Genomic DNA, 26,173 nt, shown 5'->3' with positions numbered 1-26,173 from the left:
AATGTATTTCTTTATTCTGTAATTGATCTACAGTATCCAAAAATCATACCACACAGTACTAAGAAGACAACACAACGCAGAGAACTAGGCATATGGTACATGCGTGGTAGCTACAGAGCGCTATGTTAGTAACACATATCAGTTCAGAAAAAAGTGTTTTCGTGGGTCACTTCTAGAGATTGTTCAAGGTACAAAGGAATTCCTGTCATGTAGGGGCTCTACATGACACAGGGCGCCACTAAAGGCAAACTGGTCCCCCACCTTCTCTTGAGATGTCAGTGAGAGAATGTAGATTGAGCTGGATATCCTGGTTCTGGGCACCTGATATAAAGTTCGACCCCAAATGATTGTCATTTATAACACAAATACAGCCCTCTTTCTAGTAGAGCGGAAGTTCAACGTTGTCACCTTTTTTTATATTCAGGGTAAAATGTTCCTGACATCAATCTACCACTCTGACAAGGCCGCCCAACCTTTGAGGGTTAGCAATTCTCATTAAGCAATCATTGGGATTGCAGTTAGCTACCTGCCAAATTAAATGTACCAAAATGACAGAAGCTGTACTAATGACCTAAATAGTGTAGCACTTCACTTTATCATTACCCAGATGATTCGCAATTGTCTTGAAAACCCACTATTACGTTTTCAGCAGTATGAGGATCTTTCCAATTCAGCATCTAGTTAAGGGCCCCATGACCCGGGCACAATAACAGTTGTAGAGAGAATATCCTTGAATCTGCATTTATTAGGCTTCCACTGAGGGTAATGCCTTACATGACTTCCTCTGTTGGTGCTCAAGATTGTTGAATGTGTCACTCAGCACTCTACAAAACAATAGCTGCTGGCCATCCTGTGATCATCTAAATCCTGGTCATGAATAGCCTTAGATCCTATTGGCCAATGTGAAGAATCACAGATGTATTCTCTCTTTCTGAAGATGTTATATAATGAACGACAAAGCCCGCATGGAGGGACATATCTTGCCTTGTCCCATTCCACCTCTGATTATGGGAATCTCGGGTAGCAGCACCAAAATGGCTTCTCCGTTCAACCTGTAAAAGCACTTCTACAGTTCAAAATATCAACATATTTAGATTAGAGACTTGCTAAGGAGAAAAGAATGAAGGTGATGGGCAGACCAATGCAATTCAGCATCAACAATCAAGCTGAACGTCAATCAACCTAGAACCAAAAACAGGTCTTTTGTTTGATCATGTCTGTTACATTTTGCAAGGAAGGGTGTACCTGACCTAATGTATTTAGAACATTAGACTACATTAAAGCTGACCCACATTATTTCCTCTTTAAAAGCTTGAATACACATTCCAAATCAAATATGACAGAACCTCTCTGCAAGACAAAGAACATTCAACCTAGTCTGACTATCTGTATTGTAATGGAGGACTGAATATGTTCTACAAAACAGAAAATCACATACATTTTCCCTTTTCCATAGTGCAAGAAGACATACACACGAGGACCTGCTAGTGTTATAATATCTCTAGGAGCTGTGCCCTAGCCGATTGCTGATGAAAATCTGCTACAACTTTCTTTCCCAATTGCTGGGGTGATGATACATTGCTGAGAGAAAGGCTAGGGCTCTAATTAGGTTTACATTAAATCTGCATTGTGTGCATGATGCTCAAGTCAAAACTCAAAATTAAAATACTCTAAATGATGGACACATTCCTAAATCTAACTTCTTTTTACTTTCCTGCAGAGCAGTATACCCTACGGTGGTACTCACATACACCACCTATCCAGATCAGTTCATTCAGTTTAAATTTACGATAGTCATGACGTTGCAGTATGCCCTTCCGCAGCTACAGCCGTGTAATCTGATGCATGGATTATTCAAAACCTCCTTATTCTCAGAGTTGTAGTAAAAGGTACCCAGAACCTGGTGCTCAACATAATTTGGTTCTGTATCTTTCTATCCACAAAGAGAACTCTACCAGATTGAAAAAGTGTCTGTTACTTTATCTTGTCCATCATCACTACATTCAAAGCATACACAGCTAGACTGAGAATATCTCTGAACTGAGATCTTTTGAACTGTGCATGCCAAATCATACCAGCTGCTAGAAATCCATATACAACGGAAACTGACATGGAAGTAACGGTTTTGCAATGCTAGCATACCTACGGTAAATCATTTTTATTTTATTTTTGTTCAGTACTGTTGGCCACCCTTAGGAGCATTCAACAGGCTTAGGTTTGTTATGTGAGATGCCAAGTTTGGTAGGGCTGGCCAGATCTGAAGGCCTTGTTGTTGCTAAAAACCTGCTGTGAAGATCATATGGTCTGCTGGACCACTTTGTGGTAAAGTTAGAAAATAACATCCACTAATTTGTTAAAGCACACAGGTGGGAAGACGTGGACAGAAAATCACCCCCAGAAGGCAGCCTACTGTGTGAATTTCACTTGGTCAGAGACACGGGAGCCTTGTGACTGCATATCGGCAGGGTGAATACACAGAGAGTTAATATGCGCTGGTTCTGTGGTTCAAAACACACAGGTCATTAAATCTCCTGAGAAACACAGGAAATCTTCTTTGAGATGCAGAAGGGAATTTGGAGAAAGTTGAATTATTTGTGGCCGTTTGGACAAACGGTGGTGTGTAGATTTGTGGGGCCAGGAAACATGTTTAAATTGGTTGAATTTGTACCAGTCCTGTTGGTTTAAAAAATGTTCCAAGGTATCCCTCTCTGGTGGTCCTTCATACACACCTCTTTTTCTGTGACCGAGGATATGCCAGATTATTGCTTGAATTAGGAAATCATTTTTACAAAGTCTAGCACAAGCACTGCAGGAGCAAATGTCTGGTTAGCTTTTAAACAATATCAGTCTCAGAAGGAGACTTACTGAAGGGCTCCGACGCTTCCACTGCTAATAAGGCTCAGTGTCAACATTTATTATATTTTATTTTTTGATTTGGCAGGAAAGCCAGACTTTTCCTTGATACACGTAAGGCTTTCCTGCAGCAGCAGAAGCAACACCGTCTCTCTGATGGTAATACAGGTGAGGATGTACCAGGTAGGTAGCTGTCTCAATAGCCTGGGTGGATTTGTGTATGTGTATGAAGGGGCTACGCCTGATGTCAGATGCTAACGACAGGTCTTTGACTGGAGTACAGACAGCTTTGGCCTTTTTAGTACCACTTCAGCCAGAGACCTGATATTGTCTGCCATCTTCCCCATCCGCTCCTAATTATTAACAACTGGGATAGAATACTACACCATCACAGGCGAGTGGTATTCTGTGCAACTGCTGCAAGAGTACATTCATTTAGACATGATCCCTGGCTGAGGATTTTTTCCAAATCAGATATGGCAGCTCACTCCTTGAAAAATACCGAGCCAGATGGCATGCAAAGGCTCTGGAGAACGGCATCCATTTTGTATTAGATCTTTTCACTCAAAGAAGTCTGCATGGCTTGTCGACATCGTTAATCTAGTTCTAAAAGTCTAAGGACCCATCACAATGCACAGTATTCCAAACTATCTGTGAGCCGATTCAGTATCCATGGTCTCATAAATGTATAAAACACAAATATAACAAAGCTCATTTAAGAGCGCAGCTGAATAGTGCCAGGAGCTTTGTTTAAGATAGGAGATCAGTTTTATGCACTCTATCCTACTGACACTGTGCATGTTCTCAACAGATTTTAATCAAGCGCCATCTGCATTATAGGCTGAACAAACAACACAGAGCTCTACTGATAGCCCTTATCACATCAAGTCAATATTGTAAAACATCTGCAGCCTAAATAGGGTACAGAATGTTGCGGTTGTGTTGCAATAAAACAGACTTTCGCTGTCTTCCTTGTTGCACTTATGTTCTTCTCTCAGTGTCCCTGCAGAGAAATTCCTAAAAATGCTGTTTTGCAGGGTAAAGGAAAGTAATATATATTAACAATTGTATATGTAAGAGCCTATAATTTTCCACTTTGCAATGTGCCCTAAAAGTGTAATGACACTTACCTAATGGCTATGTGCAATACAAGGAAACAAAACATACGTCTTTTTTTTGATTTTTGTTAATGGCAAGCATTGCTGTTTTATAGCTGTATTTACTTCTGATATGGTGCCAATGAATGAGAGCAAGGGAAGCTTCAGCAACTTAGGCAGTATAAATAGGTACATAAAAAAGACATTAGTAAGATGATGGTATCTGAGAAGGTTGATATTTAAAGACATTACCGTGTAGAATTATTCTGAGGTGCAGGTGAGGGGGCAGTAGGTGGTACTGAGGCAGCAGCTCATTGAAGGAGACAGGCGCGCAGGACTGTGAGGTGCAAACTGAGTCTGTGCCTTTTGCATTACAAACCCATTGCAGCACCAATTGTGAAGCTGAGTAGAGGTTGTGCTTTCACAAAGGCAAGCATTTTTTGGGGGTTTACCTGTAGAGCACAGTCCTTGTGGACCAGAGTGTGGCTACACAAAGCAATGGGAATACGTTCCCCGCTTGGAAGTTACGGAATGAATGAAAGTAAGTTTACCCAGTTCAGGGGAAACATCTGTAAATTATATCATACTTTGGGAGGGAGCACTTCAGGAGGAAGATCGGGTGGGACGGTGAGAGGAGGCGAGAATTACTATACGCTGTCAATAACAAAAATAAGAGGATAGTGAACAGAGGCTAGTGTGCAAAGATATACAATGCAATGGTCAACATACATATTGTTTATGTACATCATCTAAGCAGTACTTGGATCTATGGTAAGCCTAGCCTGAATGTGGTTAACAGTCTAGGAGATGTTCAGCTATACATTGTATATAATTATTTGGTCGAAGATTTACAATGTAATGATACGGTGTCCATTTCACAAAGCCCTTACTTTGAAAGTCAGCAATTTCCTAACATAAGATTATTCCCATCTCTGAAGCACATTTCAATGTGTTGTGGAATACATTGAGCAAACAAGATTACTGAAATAAATCTGTGCCAGTCTAAGGCTTCCTTGAGTATTCAAACTAGTAACACGTAAATGCAAGTTTGTTACGTTTCTATTACACCCATAACAAAAATGGGAGTGTTCCATCCACATTAACATCATGGCACCGCACATTCTTCACCTTTTAACAGAAGAGTGCATGTGCATGAATTTCCAACATGGAAAACTACCTGCAAATGGTATGTACATACCAACAAGCTTGTGGAGTCTCATCTCTAAGTGAAGGTAGATCCTTCCCACGACATCCAAAAGTTCCCCCTTCCCTCACATTTGACAATGCTGTAATTCACTAGTAAAGTTACTCGCCGACAAAAAAATAGGTCAATCCTAATATCATCCATTAGGGTTGAGAATTCTAAGCTTTTGCTTCCAAATACATGAAGAAAAAATGTGGGTGTTCCTTTGCGAGATCATGCACCTCCACAACGCCGCCTGTGTCTTGATTCAGGGATACACGTCCACAATAAATTGGTGAAGTTATGCGTAGTGGTTTCATTTATTTACAGAATTTAGAGTTTAACCCTGAGCAGAGAGGAAAGACAACTCGGACAACAAGAATGGTGGTAACTCAAGAGGTATTTTAGGAAAGGTCTGATGTTGGGCTCATTGCACAGAAATAGTTCCATCTTATGTGTACATTGTCGTAGCAGATGCATCTTTTCAGCCTATATGTTTTATTCATTGTGGGTCTGATTCATTAAGTATTTTGCACACCTGAATTTAGGTCTGAATAACCCACACATGTAAATTATGTCATATTCCATATTCCATGGACTGGAATGAAAGTTTCTAAATAACCTTAGCAAGGCCCACGTTTGTGTGTAAGTTTCTCCTGGCATATGTTTTATTTCTTTGGTTTTAATTCAAAGTCCTTCTTATAACACCGCATTCATCTACAGGTGCTGATTTCCTTCAGTGGTGTGCAGAGCTGAAATAGGTTGTCTCACATGGACACAGGCCTTGTATAAGGAGACAATGCTCTCAGCTTGAAACTATATAAAGCTGAGTCTGGAGATGGTGGAAAGAAGAGCCCTCTGGTTAATCTTTTTAGGTCCTCATAGAAATGTTCCAGGGCCGCAATAAAAAGTGTCTGAAAATTGAGCTTTTCTGCAAGAAGGCATATAAACGATGAGAACATGTTTGCAGGGAATCTATTCATGAACAACATGTATCCATTACAAGGAAATAACTGAATTATGCGAAAAGATGTGGATATCAGTCATGCAAAAGAGTAGTCAAATGAAAAGAGGATCGCTGGTGACATTATTTACATCATCATGAGAGAAGACTGGTTAACCCATAAGAACAGTGAAATGCAGAACCTTTTAAATATGCAACATATTAATCTGGATTCATGATTTGAAGCAGAATTTTCAATATTTCATGAATTTGTGCAAGTTTTCAGCTACACAAAGTATCCCAGGTGGTTTTTCCCTTGATTACAATAGTGCCAAAACCAGCAAATGAGAGTGTTACATGTTTTTAGCATGAAAAACTTGGGTCCAACACAACATTTTTAAGATCGCACTATAAATGGTCTATCATAAGAAGGTTGTATTTTTCTAATCAGCCTTTTCAGATTAACGTATGCTTTCAAGAGGCAATTTCAAATGAAATTCATTATATGGCTGAGAACCATCAGTACCATGTCACATGTAACTAGCACCAGAGTAGGAAAGCAACAAAAAAAAAAACTACTTCACTAAACAATGTTTCCTCAGAGACTGATGTTGCAAAATGCTTCATGAGTTGAGTTGAAATCTTATATTTAATCCCACAAAGTTGGTTTGTAATATCATTGTTGTGTCATAACTTAAGATAGGTGAAAAGCATAATTAGTATGTATAACCAAATAAGCCACAGTAAGATAATGAGTTGCCTTTGTAAGACCTAAAACGGAAATCTTTTCTTTTTGCAAACAAGATATCACTACCTTTGCAGCGTCGTCCCCTTCATCTTCATGGACTGAGCTGGATGGAGAAGGTGTTGCTGATTGGCTGCCAGGGGGAGATGGAGAGTTATGGGGAACATTGTTCCCTCCCATGTTTAGCCCGAGCTGAGCACTGAGCTGTGACTGGTTAATGGTAGTCAGCTGACTATGCTGCAGCATGGCCGCCGCCCTGATATCTGCAGGCTGGATTCTTGGTCGCATCGCTAGCATGTGTGGGTGAGTATACTGTACTCCTTCAGCATTTCGCAGTTCTTGCATCTGCAGAACAAAAAAATCAAAATATTAGTTAATAGTAGTTTACTCACATTTACAATCAATGAACTATTTGAGTTCCTTTTTCTGTAATGTTTCCGCAGAAATTAGCTCAACTTAACTTCTAATTGGGGCTTAATTGAGACTCAACAATGTATGATTGATATATATATATATACATTCACTGAAAAAACCATAGGTTTCAGACATGTTATAGTTAGCGGAAATTTTACTGATAAAAAACCAATGAAATTCCCCCGTTATAGTTAGTGCAGGCAACTATAACTCACGCGACCGCAATCCTCTGCTGATGCTAATACTGTATTTAGACACTTATTTGCCCATGTTTTCTTCCATAAATTTTTAGCTATACATATATTACAAATATTTTTTTTTCATAAAGACACATATGTCATCAGCAGAAGATTGCGGTCGCGTGAGTTATAGTTGCCTGCACTAACTAGAACGGGGGAATTTCATTGGTTTTTTATCAGTAAAATTTCCGCTAACTATAACATGTCTGAAACCTATGGTTTTTTCAGTGAATTTGCAAGGTTTTTTAAATGCTAATTCCTAACTATAACGTGTGTGAAACCTATGGTTTTTTCAGTGAATTTGTACGGTTTTTTAAATGCTAAGTTACTTTACGCCATTCGTGGCGTGCACGCCCACTTAACGCAGTTCGTTCCGTGCGTAAAGTGGGACGCGAAGCGCACCGCGCGCCCACTTTACGCAGTTAGTGCCGTACACGCAAGGTGGGCACGCAGTGCGCTACGCGCACCGCGTGCCCACGTTACGCACCGTGCACACATGGAGGACATATTATGCGCTTCCTTGTGATAGGTAATCTGTTAAATTTAATTTGTAAGTGATGACAGAGAGTGGTTTTTTTTTTTTATTAAAATTTTTAGCGTAAGCGCACCGTACGCGTACGGTAAGCGTAATCGGCGAAATTTTCAAAAAATAAAAATTTACCGTTTTTGGCCTTGGGGGATCTTTGAGGACTCAACTAACATGGCTATGTGCATGGGCGCTGTCTAAACAGCCCCTTTATATGTTTTTTGCCTTTGTTTACAGCCCCCCCCTCAGAGTGCGAGAGAGAAAATGGCGGCCGCCGCTTCCTGGTTTCGACCGATTCGAATGTTTACTTAGATGTAACAGCCAATCAGAATCGCGCTCGCGCACGCCACCGTACGCGTACGGTAAGCTTACGGTAAGCGTACCGTAAGCTGGCTCAGATATATATATTGATTTAAAGGCTATTTTCTCAGAATCTACTGAACAGATTTACACCAAACCTACAAAAGGCACTTCCTTGACCTGAGGACTACCTCTCTGCCAAATTTCTAGTAATTCTGTTCAGCCGTTCGGGCTGTAGCCCTGTCTAAAGGTCCTATGGAAAAATGCATGGGAAAAACGTGTTTTGGGACCCCCCTTTTATCTCAGCCCCCGCTTGACGAATCCCCCCGAGACTTTCAGGGTAGGAGCGGAGCGTAGCGCCCCACCTATTTTGAGAAATTCGCGAGGATTCGTCGACCGGCGCCAAAGTTATTCAAAATAGAATGTTGCGGATTTCCTATGGAAACAGGGTCCTAACTATAACTTATAACTGGCGACCGCCAGTAGGTAATATATATATATATATATAACCTATAAAGTGGTTGACAGATTGCCCACATCAGAAGGCGGTATTTCGAGTAATTCATAATATTAACGGTGATAATTGTATGGTCTAAAAATGTGCACTTAGAGTTCCATGAGACATCTGTACAGTAAAGGAGGGCAGAAAGGGCAAAGAGATGGAGGTGTAATTAAAACACCAGGCACACAGCACATCCTCTACATTCCACCTGAAGGAGATCAATTACAGAATATAAATGTGAAAACTCTGCTGCGCTGTGTGACCATGTAGTGTTGTCCTTGCTCCACGTCACAATTCCCCGCCTCCACGCCCCATTCACACACTGGTCCATGGAGTCAGTCCTGTAGCAGCTGCCCCCATTACATCCTGATGCCCTATGCACAGCATCTCCTGTTCAAGAGGCTCCTGTTACAGTAAATGTCCTCTATAAACACTCAGCTGCTGCTTGGAGAAACACCCAAAATAAAATGACCAAGATAATGTCAAGCATGACGGGTCACATTCACAACAGCTGACGTCACAGTTGCATGCTTACCATAAGCAAGAGTGCGCCATGTGATGGGGTTTTGACAGCATTAGCTGCACAGATTACAAAGTACCAAGCTCTAAACTATTGCAAAACTATAATAAAGCCCTGATTTTAAAGACAGTTTAAAAAACAAATGACTTCTAATTAAATGAAACCGGGGAGGGGATGGAATATTCACTGTCACTTGTTTCGCAGATAAGATGACATTTTTCAATCTCCAAACATAGACAACTCGAGTTACCACCTGCCTGCCGTTCTGAGCGCCTCCTGATCTGTAACTAACTGAAGCGAGGCAAAGGTGGTTTGCCACAGGTCACACTTTGTTCCAGTGGTTTGAGCAGATCTTGTGGCGGTACAGTTGGCGTTTTAACCACTGCTCTTCCTTTCTAACAACATCCTTCTTCAGTGCGCTATTAACCTCTGAAAACTAGCTACACGGTCTTTTGTTCAAATTTGCTAGAAATTTTAAAGTCACAGTGTGAGATATTTTACCAGCTTAAACGGTAATATAACTCAGGATTTAAAGACTCTGCACAAGAAATCTAAATCTAACTTGACGTTCACAGAATTTATCCCCACTAGAGCCGACTCCACATTTTATCTTAAATTTATTACCACTGAGTTCATTTTGCAGCTGCATGAAAACTTAAGAGTTATGCAGTAAGTGCTCTATAAAAACAGTGCACTGCAAGCAATTTTTTCAGGAATGTTTTACAGGACAAAGCAGTTAGAGGTGGTATTACTTAAAACAGTAAGGTGCATAATAGTTTGCATGGCGCAGAGCATAAGTAATGTGTCTGGTGCAATTTTATGTCTAGAGTCACGGTTCCTATTCTTCAGTGGCACCAGATGTTCACCCCCTTGTGGTAAGAATAACTATTTTTCACTACTGTGCTGACATAGCTGCCAAGTTTACCAGGCCCATGCGTGATGTAAATAAATAAATGCCAGTATTTGTAAAGCACACAGCTACCTCCGGAGAGGTGTCCCGGCGCTGGGGGCCGTCGGGAACATTAAGCAAGCTTTTGCCCAGAGTCACATGGTGCTGGGCTAACCTGCCGCCAAAGCCGGGATCGAACCGTGAACCCTGTGGTCCGGAGTCAGGCACCCTGGCCGCTGCGCCACACCTCTTCCATGTGCTACTCCAGTCCAGGTTTTTTCTTTGAATTCTGGGACTTTATTCCTATTTGATAATGTATGAAACAAGACTACAAGTTCCAGAATAAAAGGAAAAACCTGGACTGGAGCAACACATCATGTATGGATCTGGGAAAATTGGCAGGGCTGTCCTGCACCATTAATACTGGAGCAAAAGCGCAAAGACCTACAGAAATCGACCTGGCATAGTACCTCTCAGTGGGTAGCAGCTTAAGACTTCAACCCCCAATTGTGGGCATTGAAGGCGCACAAGGACCATTGCGGACACAACTGTTAGTTTACACGCTTTCTAGAGTATGTTTGAATGGGTCTAGAAAGTGCACCTCCCTCATGAGGATTACAGGCACAAGCATAAATGGAAATGAGCAACGGTGCCAACAATTCTCTCATTTCCATGGAAACATCACAGTGCAAAGACCGAATGCACCCTTGTAATAGTGCCAGGGGAGATGTCTGCATTAATGTTCAGTATTACTGAGGGGGTGGGGCATCCCTTTCTAATGTACCGAATTGCTAAAGGCATAAAAACAGCCACAATAGGCTCTTGATGCTCCCAGACACTGGCCCTTATTTACTAAAGTTCTGTGCAGGCTACTGCTGGTGCGACGCAACATAACACAAAATGCCCAGAGGCGCAGCACGTATGGGCATTGAGTTGCTCTCATCCTTTATTAAATACAGACCACTGTACTTAATCGGCACCATGGTAAAAAAGAGAATTCGGTCAAACTCTAGTGACACCTACCTTACCACAAATTCACAAAATATGCAACGTACTAAGAACATATACAACCAAATTTCTGTTTATGTACGTACACAAACACACACAGCTCGGTTCAGTTCATTTTTCACTGCATCACACCTTTTAAAGTCAGCTGCCACAAACAAAGTCAATACTTTTAATCCAGTCTTCTTTCCTCAGTGCATTCTCTCAAAACCAACAAGATTAAGTTAAATACTTCGTGGCCTACAATTCGACAACAGCAAGGTAATTATCTGGTACTAATGAGAGTTTGCCAATCAGAAAATTATCGATTTAGTTATCGACGTATCGATGCAGTTTGTTGAGGCAGTCTGCTGTGAATCTGAAGCTCTGAAGCTGCAAGGTCACAATATTAATCCATCGTGCTCTCCGGATCACTGCCTTTTAACTTTAATGAAACTCACTATTTTAATTTAAGCAATGAATTCAGTCTCTGCAAGGATTAAAATTAAAAGCATTGGAGGGTGAAGCGCTTTACTTATCCACAGATCAAATGTACTGTACATGTTGTGGTGCAGCATTTCCCATAGTGCTTTTCAAACGCGCCCAAGCCCTTCTACTCTGTAAACACTGCCTTTGACCTGCACGCAGGAAACGAGCGCCGCCATTTTAGATGAGGTTTGTGCATAATTTGCATTAACGTGTTAAAACGGAAATAAAAGAGGGAGCGCAAGCTGAATTCGATAACGCAATAGTGAGTGTAATAACCCAGGTACGATGTAGCTATGTTTATTCATCTGGCCGAAACATTTCGATGCAACCTAATCATACTAATGAATCATCCTAACTATATAGATTTTTCGTCTAACCCTCTTGGTAAGTACATCAGTTTAACTAAACTAATGTATGTAATGAGCACACTGATAGAATTGTTGGAGTCATGCCAATAGTTTCCTTGTTGTAACTGCAGGCAATAAGAATAAATAGTTGGGTTCAACTTCATCTGGGTTCAAAAATGAGGAATATTAAACCTATCAACTATTAAGAGGACAATTTGTTTTGACATGGACAACAGAGCAAGTTAACGTGCAAAATTTGACAAATATGAGATGCCTATATATTCATGGAGCTACGTGTTTCCACACGATCCGATCGGTTACAAATTCTGTAGAATATCAACACACGCAGACCCCTGTAATCAGAAACACTAATTCAAGTACATGAAGGGCGGGTACACTGGTATCACATTGGTGAGATATTTATCTAGAAAGTGTTACAAACATCTCCAGCAGTCACATGAAATCCTACGATATGATGCATCGACATATGTACCTGATTTCTGCTGTGCATATCTGGCTGGGATGCAATGGAGCGCTGTACAACAAAGCAGGTTTACAACACAGAATTGAGTTACAATAATGATGGTACATAAGCGAGAGGGAGAAGAGTGGTTATACAGTAAAGAATGGGGCATGATAGTGTTAAAATACGGGGGACAACTTAAGTTGCGGGAGGGCGGTCAGGACGGTGGGTGGGGGGGAGACTAAAACCTGGGTGATCACCCAACAATGAGGTGGCATTCAAAGAGCTGGGTTCATGCGGACTCTCGTCCTTTCGTCCCCGCCGACACCCATGCTTTACAACCCAGATTTTACACCTGAGAATAGCCCTGCGGCATTCAGAAAGTGGTGCCAGACCAAATGCCGCTCTGCAAGACACATGATAGATGAGGAGAGGGTGTTCTCATTCACAGAACTACGTGTGGACTCTAGTGTCCCGAAGATGGAAAGCTTGCATTACTTGCAACTCCGCCACTGACTTCTCCACTCTGATAATTAGACGGCCACCCATAGACACCTCAGTACCTGTGAAAAGTGGCTTATCACTAAAACTTATGACAAACAGCTGATCTCTGAGCTATATGCACACATGATCCAGCCTACAAAGACACATATACAAACCTAATCAAACACGCTGGGAGAGAGAGCTAGGGAGACAGTTGACTGCCAAGGAATGAGAGGATATTTATTATAGGGCCCGCCATACCGCTTGCAACACGGCCCTTACCAAAACGTTTACTAAAGTAGTTACATATTGCTGTTTAACTCTGGAACGGCTACACAGGATTGACTCGAACAAAAGCGTGAGGTGCTGGTCGGGCGGTGGAATAACGGGGACCCAGATGCACCTTTTATGGGAGTGTCCACGTATCTAGGCATATTGGACACAAATACTCAACGACATTGATCGACACCTTGACACCCAACTTCCCCAATTCCCTTCTTATACACTGTTAGGCTTACCCAACCCTCTCACTTACCCCCTAAAATCCATAAGGACGGCAGATTGGATTAGCTTTAGGGGCAGCAACACAGAATTTACTCACACCTTGGAGGGCGACACATAAACCTACTCACCTAGGATGGCTTCACTGCCTGTGGTGTATCCTTGGAATGGAAAAGATTACACTTTCTATTACCAATTACGGGGCATCTTATGGAGACCTTTGGCGACTGTACCTGTCTCTCCTCTCGCAGGACCGAGAGCTGACATGCCCTAAATACCTCTGCATCCTGCGGCTATCCGAATTAACCTCTACCACCGGTTCAGAGATGGACTCATGAAATAAACTTGCTGCTGTGATTAGCGCACTTTCATGGAAGCACGCTGAGTGTCTTGGGATTGAAGGGGACGGGGGACTGTTTTGTTGTTATTCTTTAAATCCACACTTTGTAGATCGGTATGATGTGTTGCACATTGAATTGCATTTACACTGCGCATTTTGGCATACATGAATAAAGACATTTGAACCATAAAGAGCTGGGTCTCCAGCTCCTACCAGAATTGAAGAAGGTTTGGTGTCTATTGGATTTGGATTTGGATTTAGTACCAGAATGTCACTGCATAGCAGGAGAAGGCCTTGCGTCTTGTCTTCTACTGTGTGCAATTCCTAGTCTTGATTGGGGGGAAGATGGCGGACGTGCTCTCTGTCCGTTAGAGCAGCTGTGATGTGCTCACTGCCTATGGCTTCCACACGCCGTTAATCTTTAGAAACCGCTCCAAGCTATACCAGAAATTGGCTGCTCAACACGTCTGGCAATACATGCTGCTACCTAGGTGTTATCGCGCAGAACAATTGAGTGGACCGCCGAAGAACTTCTCCTACCTCTCCCCTTCCAGCGCGGACTGAAGTCGGCGTTTCACTTGTTCCGGACGCTGCTTTGTTGCAACTCCAAGACAGCGTCTCCTTGTGCCTCCTAACAGCTTCTTGCATAATGCCGCCAAAATGCTCTGCTGCCTCGAAGAAGGCAAAACCAAAGCCGAAGATCCACACTACTCCTGTTGTAGCCCAGAAACCAGCTTATGAGAGAGATATCCTTGCAGCCAAGTTGGACGCCTCTACCGCTGCTGCAGAACGAGCGGCAGTATCCATCATTCCCCCAGAGTCTTCAGTATCTAATATGCGCGGAGAAAATGGGGATGAAGGTTCATTTGATGCCTGCAATAGCGGACGACGATCTTTGCTTATGCCACACCAGCGGGATATTTCCAAGCAAAACGGAGCCACAGTGGTGCATTCTGGGGCATGTAGTTCTGGCGCCTCCCCGAAAATTCCAGGTATGTTCAAAATAGTTAAAGATGTGACCTTGGTGCAGTCCCGGCGCTCCTCTCTTGTCAAGACCGCCTCTCTCACTACTGTACTTAACAGATCTGACCCACCTGTCAAGTCATGTGATAATAGTAACATTATCATTGAAACCTCGGAGCAAAAAGGGGAGACTTCACCAGCTTCTTTACTGGAGACTCTGTCAGGGGATAGGCTGGGGAGTGAGCGCCCGGACCTAGGTGGGGCTCCGTCCGACTCCTTTCTAGCACCTCCTGATGTGCTGCTGGACCCCGTACCCACCGCTTCAGAGGATCTCCCAAATACAGAATCCAACCAAGATATTGAATCTGTTGACTCAGCAGGCAATTTTTATTCAATGTCTGACCTCTCCAATGCATTAGAGGCCGGGAGTATGGATGTAGAGGCACCGGACTGGGGAGATGATACCAGCTTGAATCTCTCGCTCCAAGATGTGGATCAGGATCAGGAGTCGTCTATGGAAGAGGAGGACTGCAACGAAACCCCCTTGTCTGATAGAAGGGAGTGGGGTGAGGGAGAATACACAGTACGCAGGGCTCCTGTAGCACCAACATCAACGTTACCCTCTCCGGCTTCTCAAGATCTGGCAGTCTCCTCGGCAGGCGTCATGGCTGATCAAAGTAACCCAGAGGTTACACTCAATATGCTATACCAGCTCATGCTGCAACATCGAGAGGAGTCAAAAACCGAGAATCTGCGGATACAAGGTGCAGTCCGACGCCTTCAGAATAACTTCAGGAGAGTGGTGAGAACTTGCAATGAGACATCTGCAAGAGTCCTGGAAGCAGAAGGAAGAATTTCAGCTATTGAGGACGTCATAGTAGAACAGAAATCTCAACTTTCCACTTTCAACACTCTAAAGGATGACATTAACTGGAAATTGACCGATTTGGAAAATAGGTCTCGGCGTAACAATTTGCGAATTCTTGGAATTCCCGAATCCAGTGAAGGGACAAATGTGCGGCAGTTTGTAGTCGAGCTTTTTGTAGAAGCATTCCCTGAACTTTCCCAGTGGCAGTGGGAAGTCGAGATACAAAGAGCACATAGGTTCCCTTTTTCGCAGAGGAAGGCTAGGGATGCCTCAAAAGTGATGCCTAGAGCTATTTTAATAACTCTCAATAATTTTTTGGCGCGGGAGGCTCTATATAATCTGGCTCGTCCAGATCGAAAACGCAAGGGGAAAAATTTAGATTTTTTTGTTCGACCAGATTACTGCCATGCCACAGTTCAACTACGTTGGCAGTTACGCCAATTAATTCCCCTTTTCCAAGCCAAAGGCGCCCAGGCCTATTTACTTAATCCTTCAAAGCTTAAAGTGGTTAATAAGGAGAAAATATATTTTTTGACTACGGAGAAAACTGCTAAAGACTGTTTACACTCACTTTGATGTTATTATAAAGTCTTCACCACAACAGTCAATTATCTGGCTTATTAGGGGCATCATGTGACTATTATGGGTATCATGTATTTTATGCTTTGTTTAGAGATGAATTGAGTAGATATGTGCAAAGCATACAAGGGTTAAGTAGAATCAGAAGAGTGGTCGATGCAACAAGATGCATAGAGAAACAAGTCTGTTTTTCCTTTTTTTTCCCTTACTCTTGAAGGATTGTACCTTAGGTGATATATAGACCACCCTCATCTGTTCTCCCTTTTTTTTTTTTTTTTTATGGTACCCTAGGCAGTTGGAAACATGCGGTGAGCTACATCTAGCTCTTCTTCTCATCACCATCTTAGGGACTGCTCAGTCCCTATACCCCGTGTGGGTGGGTGCTGGGAAGGGTGGGGGGTGGGGGTTCAAAGGGTGGTGGGTGTTTGCGGTGTTTTGTGGGGGGGCAAGCAAGGACAGCTCTAGTTACTTTGCGAATTACTGTGAGCATGATTTTGTAGGACTTTCTGATCTATGCCTGTACCTATTTCTATTTTTTGATGGTTCAATTTTTTTTCAGTATTTAATCTATCCCATATGTCATATGACAATCTACTGTTTAGATACTAACTTGTCGCGATGACTAGCATCAGAGTATGTTCTTGGAACGTCTGTGGCCTTAATAATAAAAAGAAACGTGGTATATGTGCACAAATAATCCAGAGTATGAGACTAGACTTCCTCTGCATACAGGAAACTCATCTTAAATGGGACAATAGAGCTTGGCTAGCTGACTTGGGCATGTATGTGCTCGGCTGCACTAATCAAGGCACTACCACCAAAGGGGTAGCTATACTTAGTAGAAGAAATCAGGCTGTTCTGAAACGAATCAAGACCGATCAATATGGTCGTTGGGTAATAGCCGAAATTGTAGTAGAGTGTACCTCGTGGACTCTTTGTTCCATGTATGGTCCAAACACGGACGATCCTGATCTGCTGAATTTTTTAAGTGTAGAGCTTACTGACTGGCCTTCTACTCTTCTTTTCTGCGGGGATCTAAATATTCATTTGGAACCTGACTATGATATCACTCATGAAGTAGTCTATACAGGTTCAAAAAGAAAGATCTTTAAAGCATTACATGGTTTGGTCTCCGAATTCAGTCTTCAGGATGTGGGCTTCAGTAAAAGAGGTAACCTTCCGGGATATACTTTCTTCTCGGCACCCCACAAAAAATTTGTTCGGTTGGACTATTTTTTCATATCATCTATATTAATATCCAACTGTAAGTATGAGATATTTCCAAAAATAATATCGGACCATAATCCCATAGTAACAGAATTTAAAACAGATTTTATATTATCTGGCAAAGCAACAACATGGTCATTTGAACGGAGGTTGTTAGTAGATCCATCTTACATTGCACATATGGAAAGATGGATTAAGGATTTTTTTGAAATTAATATGGGTTCAACGACTGTTCAGATGGTATGGGACGCCTTCAAATCAGGGGTGAGAGGAGAAACTCTATCTTATTCAATCAATAAGCAAAGGGAATACCAACGTAAGTTAACAACTTATTATAAAGATATACAGGATTGCGAGGTAGCATTAGTGGATGCTATTAAGAACTCCTTAGATACCAAGAAAATCAATGCCACTTTAGCTATATCTAAGTCTCGGCTGTATGAAAATTTTGCCTCAAAACTCGCAGAACAACTTGCTGTTTTCAAAACACAGGTCTATGAGATGGGCGAGAGGTCTGGACATCTTTTGGCAAAGAAAATTCGGCAAAAAGCCAGCTTAAACACTATAAATAAAATACAGGATGAATCTGGTCAGGTGTATGATCAGTCAGATAAAATATTGGAGGTGTTTCGTTTGTTTTACAAAAATTTGTACATGGAGGAGGTGACCACGTATTCAACGGAATCACTTTCAAACTTTCTCGTCAATAATGAGTTCTCCAGGCTGTCGCCTATGCTGAAAGCTTCATTAGACAAAGATATAACCTGGGAGGAGATAGAAGCAGCTATTCTCTCTCTACCTGCAGGTAAGGCCATGGGACCGGACAGAATTCCTCTTGAATTTTATAAAATTTTCAGACATGTGTTAAAGCAGGCACTATTCTTAACATGCTTGGAAGCACAGAAAGGGGTTACACCCCCCTCTTGGAGTGAATCCATCATTATGGCTTTCCTTAAAAAGGAGAAACCACCCTTACAACCATCCTCCTATAGACCTATATCTCTTTTAAATGCCGATAGTAAAATGTATTCTAAATTATTAGCAACACGCCTTGCGGGGGTTATTTCCACATTAGTCTCACACTCCCAGCACGGGTTTATTCCTGAAAGAGATACCTCTGACCATGTCAGACGAGTGATTGCTCCGATGGACTGGGCCCACGCTTCAAGCATAGATTTGGGTATCACCCTGTTGGATGCCGAAAAGGCATTCGATAGGGTGGCCTGGCCATATCTCTGGGATCTTCTCATCCGAAAAGGCTTCGGCCCTAAAATGATTACAGCCCTAAAAGCACTCTATGCCGCCCCTTTTTCGTGTATTAGTATTGCTGGGAAGAAATCCTTGCCTTTCAGTATAAACCGTGGGACTCGGCAGGGGTGTCCTGTTTCACCTCTTCTCTTTGCTCTATATATTGATATTTTTCTAAATAGACTTAATAATACAGAGGACATAAAACCAGTTCAAGTGTCTGCCACAATATATAGAGCCCTTGCATATGCAGATGACATCGTTGTATTGACAACAGATATTAAGGGGGCAATGCCAATAATACAAGACCTTGCATTGCAATTTGGTTATTTTTCTGGCTATAGATTAAACGTACAAAAAACACAAATTTTATTTGTAGGACCGAATCCCCCAGAACAGCTAAATATAGTCTCAGCTGCTACTTATTTGGGTATAAAAATTACATCCCCAGTTGCCGTCATTCCTGAAATTAATTTTACGCCCATACTTAAAAAAGCGCAGTCATCTTTAGAACGTATTGATCATTTCCATTTATCTTTATTTGGCAGATGCAACGTTCTGAAAATGCTGATTTTACCCAAATTTTTATATATGTTCAGAACAATCCCACTACCGTTTCCCTCGACCTTTTTTCAACAGCTGGAAAGGATGTCGGCAAGATTTCTTTGGGGGTATAGAGGTCATCGTAGGTCATACAAAAAAATGATTCTTCCCAAATCAAGAGGAGGCTGGGGAATCCCACATTTTCTTTTTTATTATCTTGCTGCAGTGCTACAGTTTATTTCACCTTTGATAATATGGCCACGATTACGTATTCCAGTTAGCCACACACCTTCTATTTACGAATTTGCAATGGGTACAGACTGTCATGGTAGTTTTTTGAGAATTGTTGAACCTAGTTATTTTAAAAAAACAAAGTTTAAGGTTTTGAGTGCGGCTTTCGGTACTTGGCGGCTAATTAAAAAGCAAATGGGTATCGGCAAAATCTTGGTGTATACTCCATTCAAGTCATTTAATATCTTTCCTGCAATTTTTCAGGATACAGTTATGACACGTTGGCGTAACTTAGGTATCAACTGTATAGGCGATCTTTGTGAGGACGGCCAGTTAACCCCCTTCTCAGTGTTAGAGACCAAATACAACCTAACCTGTAATGATTATTTTAAATATGTCCAGATACATAATTTCTTTAATACCCTTTGTCCGTCAGTCCGAACACGGCTGACTAGGATCCCTCTTATAGACAGTCTTTACACTAAAAAAAAGATCGGCGCATATTACAATCTACTTTTGGCCTCATTGCCTGATGATATTTTGCTTTGTCAAAAAAAATGGAATGAAAAATTGGGGTTAACCAACACCAAAATCCAAGAATCAATTGATTTGGCCAACACAATACTAATAACTGGGAGATCACGTACACAGCACTATATGGCTTTATTCGATCTATACTATTCACCAGCCAAAATTAGCAAATGGTCAACTACTGTAGGTACACTGTGTAGCCGATGTGGACTTTATGCAGCAGACGCTCTCCATATGTTTTTTGCATGTCCTCGTTTGTCTCCTGTATTGTCAGAAATCCAAACATTCTTAACAATACTGATGGATCAGACAATTGTTTTGACAGGAGAATTAATAATAATAGGTCTGACACCATTTGAGTTATCTGTGGGACAGACAAATTTTCTTTTTATTTGTATGTCCACTTGGAGGGCATGCATTACTCAAGCCTGGTTGAGTCCTGACTCTCCCACTTTTTCTACCTGGAGAGCATGTTTACTTGCTAAGTATAATTTGGAAAAGGCCATATATAGTGTTAAAAGTAGAAAAAAGAGAAGGTTGGGTGAAGAACTCTGGAGTCCTTTAGAGAATTGGATTAACGATACCTTGACCTAAGTAATGTACTTGGTTATTTCTTATTTCTTTTTTCTGTATCATTAAGTGTATTTGTGGACTGTATTACTGGTTCTCCTTTTTCTTTATACATCGCTGTACCTTGCTTGCATTAAATAATAAATGCTTATAAATAAAAAAAAAAAAAAAAAATGATTGTGGCAGAGCATAAACAGTGCAGCACTGAGGAGCACCTCAAAATAATTTAAAGAGTGAAAGATAACGGTAGTAAATATGGGGCCAAAAGATGGAAATTGTATTTTACTTCCATGATTGGTCATTTTCAACTCTTTGGTGAGTCTGAAAATCCCCAGAATCTAGGCATGGAAATTTAGAAATATTTATTAGGGAGATTTGTATACGTATGCTTAACCCTTACTCCCAAATATATGTTACCAGTGGTTGTTGGTAAGTGTATAGATAATAATACATCTTAACTTTTACAAATATTTTTTTCTTAAAAAAAAAATGGTTTTCCTGATGGAGAAATTCCTTCCATTACCTGCTGCCAAATGCATTTGATTCTTTTTCACAACCAGTTTTCATCCTTACACTAGTCTTTTTAGGTACAAAGTGTAGGTGTATTAAAAAGGAACAAAAAGCCACACAAGGTAGTGGTGGATACAAGGTCGCACTTCAACAAACACCGTCAGAGATTGTGATATTGTGATCAATTGGATTTAGCAATTTATAAAGTTAAATGGTGCCACTCAGGGTAAGATACCCCACTACCCAGAGTATCAATAACACAAAACACTAAGTGAATTGTACAATGTATTCAAAACAAAAACCCCGGCACTCCAAATATTTGTATATACAATTATGTATAGTTGTCCCTAAAGCAAAGAAACACAATGAAAAGAAGAGATACTTCCTATTGCAGGAAACATCGAGAAGAAAATCATTTGATCATTCATCGAAACAATTTATTTTCTGATAGTCCCAAAAATACACAGACTGGCACTAAATCATTTGTTGATATATTCATAAATTAATTATCCGTGATGTATATGGTGCCCAGTCCTTGCTGTGTGGTGTATAGAAAGCAGCCAACGTGCGTTTCGTCACCACCGTGACTTTCTCAAGGCTTAAATGATGCTCGAACGGGGGCCAGAAATTTCATTGGCTCAAGGTTGCATACACACGAATCCTCTTCGATCCAATTTTGCAGTTCTGATGTCTATTTGGGGTTCTTTCTTCTTTATCTAGTCTTAGGAGATATTGTCCTCCCAAATATCTGTTAAAACGTATGTACGTTCAACACAATTGTTTCTTAGTGACGTTGCTTTACGCTTTTTTTTATATAAAATCAATTCCAATCTTTAATGACCCTGTATTAACAACGTTCGGCAGAAATGAGTCTTGGTCGTACTACCAAAGGAATAATGAGATCCAAGCAACTCGCTATCGCCGTCTATTCTGCCGAGACCAATATTCGGCAAAAAAGATGGAGATAGCGAGTTGCTGTGGACAAATGGAGCTAGAATCCAGGGTCTTATCATAGTGACCTGTTCTTCGGATTCCAGAACTCGATTGAGAACGCAAATTAATATGTTAGTTGCTGATGGTCTTACTTTAGTGCCCTATATCTTGGATCTCATTATTCCTTTGGTAATACGACCAAGACTCATTTCTGCCGAAAGTTGTTAATACAGGCTCAATAAAGATTGGAATTGATTTTATATTAAAAAAAAAGCGTAAAGCAACGTCACTAAGAAACAATTGTGTTGAACGTACATACGTTTTAACAGATATTTGGGAGGACAATATCTCCTAAGACTAGATAAAGAAGAAAGAACCCCAAATAGACATCAGAACTGCAAAACTGGATCGAATAGGATTCGTGTGTATGCGACCTTGAGCCAATGACATTTCTGGCCCCCGTTCGAGCATCATTTAAGCCTTGAGAAAGTCACGGTGGTGACGAAACGCGCGTTGGCTGTTTTCGATACTCCACACAGCAAGGACTGGACACCATATACATCATGGATAATTAATTTATGAATGTATCAACAAATGATTTATTGCCAGTCTGTGTATTTTTGGGACTATCAGAAAATAAATTGTTTCGATGAATGATCAAATGATTTTCTTCTCGATGTTTCCTGTAATAGGAGGTATCTCTTCTTATCATTGTGTTTCTTTGCTTTAGGGACAACTATACATAATTGTATAAACAAATATTTGGAGTGCCGGGGTTTTTGTTTTTGAATACAGTGTATTAAAAGGGGATCACTGTCTCCCAAAAGGCTACACCCAAATCATCCCCATAAACCACTGGTGAATCCCAAACTAGAGCACCAATGTTCATTTCTAGAGGTCTTAAAGGCAAAATGATACAGATCAATTAAAGATAGTCAGCGGAGAGCGAATAATGGCATTGAGGGTGACAGCAGGAACCTAAAGAAGAGATGTGCAAATCCTTAAAAAGGATTCATACATCAGAAAGAATACTGAAGAACAATATGACAGATATTTTGAAATATAATTAGAGTGTTAAGAAAGGCAAAGGAGCATGTTTGACCTGAGACTTAGCTTTGCATAAAGAGGGCATTTGTTAATATTTGACAGGCAAGACTTTAGTGAAATATAAGTAATTTCGTCACTAAGGTCTCAAGATCCCACCACTTCCAATACCGTTCCCATGCCTAACTGGATCATGGAGGTCAAAAGCAGTGCCTCGTGAAGCTCTTTCACTTTAATACGAAAGGGCTCAGGGTCAACCACCTAAGGCTCCTTAAACGCCATGAAATAATAGTGCAGCCGAACCACCATAAATAATACCACCCATGACTGGCCATTTTTTTGGGCAGTACTGTCCCTGGGTCTTTCAAACGTATCTAATTTCCCCGAGATCCTACAGAGAATACATTCCATCCTGGCCACATGATGCTGCCATATGCAGATGTGACATCTCTCACCACAGACTTACATGTCTTGCTGTGATCTGCTGTGGAAATGTCAAGTTGAAAAAAAAAGTTACAATAGTTTGTAGTGGGTGCAAAGATAGTACAGATGGTAACTGGCAATTACCACTTACAGTTGAGCCCTTAATGCAGCGGCCTCCTTCAACTTTAACAAATAAGTCACACACGTATTTCCTTTCCCTCATCTTTAGACTCTTTCCAAAGTTCAGTTACCAAGACAACTTTGAGGAGGGTTAATTTTTGAATTTGAGGTGAATTTCGAAGTAATTTATAGCACAGATCCATAAAGGAAACCAAGAGGACTAAAGGTAAATCATGGAACTGGGAATATTCGACAAGAAACATGCCTTCGATCTTTACCCTTGAAGGGCTTTTTTGGAATTGCGACAGTCTTTAAAGCAACAGCTTCCTATTTCATGTCGTTGATACATTTGTATGATCGTTAATATAAGCGCCAGTGAAAAATACAGAGATGTGACAAAAGAGCTAAGTTTGAAAAACACTACACTAACAGAAAAAATATTTGCGACTTTTTGGCCTTTCCTTTGAAATAGCAGCATCCCTCGTAGTCAAAAGTGTTGCCCTTGAAAGCTATCATTACTGCCGCCGCTAGCAGAGAATCTATATCAAAACAGTTGTACAGAGGGAGCCCTAACCACTCCTTGGCTGTGTCTCTTCTGATCCAGCTGTTTCACTGAATAGCAGTTGGTGAACGGAGAACTGGAACACGGGTAGCCCCGAGGCCTTATTTGCTAATGTTGCTCACCAGCTGCTGCTTCGTGCGGTTTCAGCAGGCACGGCCTGGCGAAGCGCCAGTTGTAGCAGGGACGAGGAGAAGGAGGCATCTCTCAAGCCCTTCCATTTACCCCTGTCTGTCAACGCTTGACACTGAACATTGTTGAGATCTGTCCCCGGGGACACAGGGAGACCCTGCTGGACATGTGCTGTGACTACAGCTTACCGCGCGCGGCTTCATTGAACGCGCCCTGCGTGGCCCGCGCGCTGCAAACACTGTGGAATCGTTTAATTAGTACATTCCACGCAGAGGGGCACTCGTTTAAGTTTCGTGACTTACGCAAGCCTAAGTAGCAAAAGAAAATACATTATACACCTGGACAGAAGCCTAGTGTGGAGGTAAACATGGCTGTTTTATTATTTATTACGGCCCGCATATATAATGTGTGTATCCCATTTAAACACATTGGCAACTCTAGGATCGGATGTTATGGGCAATTTAAACCCATTTTTATAGTTTTTACCCAATTAAAGTTAGTTGCCTTTCAAAACGAGAATTAATACTCCATTTGTTCTGTGAAATCAACTTTCCAGCTGACATTGTTTGCAAGAACTTAAGGCCCGCGCTGCAAACATTACACTGGTGCTAGTGCAGTTCTGAACTGAGATTTGCCCTACCTGATTAAACCAAAAAAATAGCTAATACTTTAATAGTTAACAGAATTAACTTATTTGTGCCTACATCACTAGAGCTCGCCTGCTGACAGTATTGTGGGAAAGATGGGCTCCGTTATATAATATTCTGGGGATACATTAACTCTAGTAGGCGCACTGGCTTCGGAAACGTGCAGCATGAGGGGTAGCAGTCACCGCAACGTAGGAAATGGAGGACCCTGTGGCAGCACCACTGCGGGAACCTCGCGGGTAACACTATTGCATGAGGCTCCGGGCTGCATGCTTGCTGAGAATCGAAATTAAAGAAGGACTGCAATAGGACAACTGGTAAAGCTATTGTGTCTGGCAGTGGATTTGCTACAAGTGTTTCCCTTTCGAGGAGACGACAAAGTAGTTTGTTTGTATGATGCCAATAACATATTTTCACACAGCTTTATAATTACAATTATTAGTATGTAATATGTACAATAACCCTACTCGGACAGGATAGTTTTATTTTGACTGCTTGTTTATTTAACGCAAATAGCACCTGTAGCAGAAGTTAAAGCCGTTCCGTTTTTGCCTAACGCGTTTTTTTTAAACTGATTCTAAAACTATTGTGTAAAAACTTACAAACACAAAAAAACTAGGAAATGCTTGCTTCCTCATAAGAGAGTTTGATTGTTGGAAGAAATTGTAAAGGGTTAAATCAGAGAAAAAATGGAAAACAATCTACAGAAATATTAGAGGAATATATGGCCCACATTTATAATTGAGAAGATACCCACATATCTTTGACTACAGTACAGCGAACCTGGCGCTGGGAGTTAATAAAAAGAAATGTAGTATCATGGCACCAATTTGGGAATTGAACCATGCTTTTAGTTTGCCGGAATTTGACCTCCACAATTAGGCCTTATCGAAGAATTTGTCCTTTCCCAGCTTAAAAGAAAAAAGGCACTCAAGTTCATTGAATAAACAATATTCCCTTTGAGCGGTGGAAACCTAATATCAAACCGCGTTGAAACCATGCTTTTATAAAAAAAGATTATCTCAGCAGCCCAGGTTCCTCCAGTATGTCTAGAAAATGCTTTACTTCTGTCTAAGAAAAGTGTCCAAAATCATGTTTATTTATTCGTATTGTGTGTGCCGCAAACGTAGTTGCTTCTTGGCACTAGAGCAGCAAGGCATTTTGGTTACAGCGACGCAAGGAGGCTGGTCTAGTTACAGTGGCGCACCTTGCAGCAATAGTACAAAG

At 41.2% G+C, this 26,173-nt stretch overlaps 1 protein-coding gene across 2 annotated transcripts in view; it reads right to left on the bottom strand.

Moving 5' to 3' along the window:
* TOX (thymocyte selection associated high mobility group box) overlaps positions 1–26,173 on the bottom strand; it is a 357,067-nt gene that overhangs the window by 52,118 nt on the left and 278,776 nt on the right. For both annotated transcript variants that reach the window (XM_085605562.1, XM_085605563.1), the window contains one exon: positions 6,891–7,166. In XM_085605562.1, coding sequence (XP_085461688.1) covers positions 6,891–7,166 — 276 coding nt within the window. The remainder of the gene's footprint in view (positions 1–6,890; positions 7,167–26,173) is intronic.

The sequence above is a fragment of the Triturus cristatus genome, chromosome 5_1 (genome assembly GCF_964204655.1).
Source record: "Triturus cristatus chromosome 5_1, aTriCri1.1, whole genome shotgun sequence".
In the NCBI taxonomy this organism is placed as follows: domain Eukaryota; kingdom Metazoa; phylum Chordata; class Amphibia; order Caudata; family Salamandridae; genus Triturus; species Triturus cristatus.
Note: the sequence above shows the minus strand (reverse complement) of the source record. Positions and strands in the feature narration are given on the sequence as shown.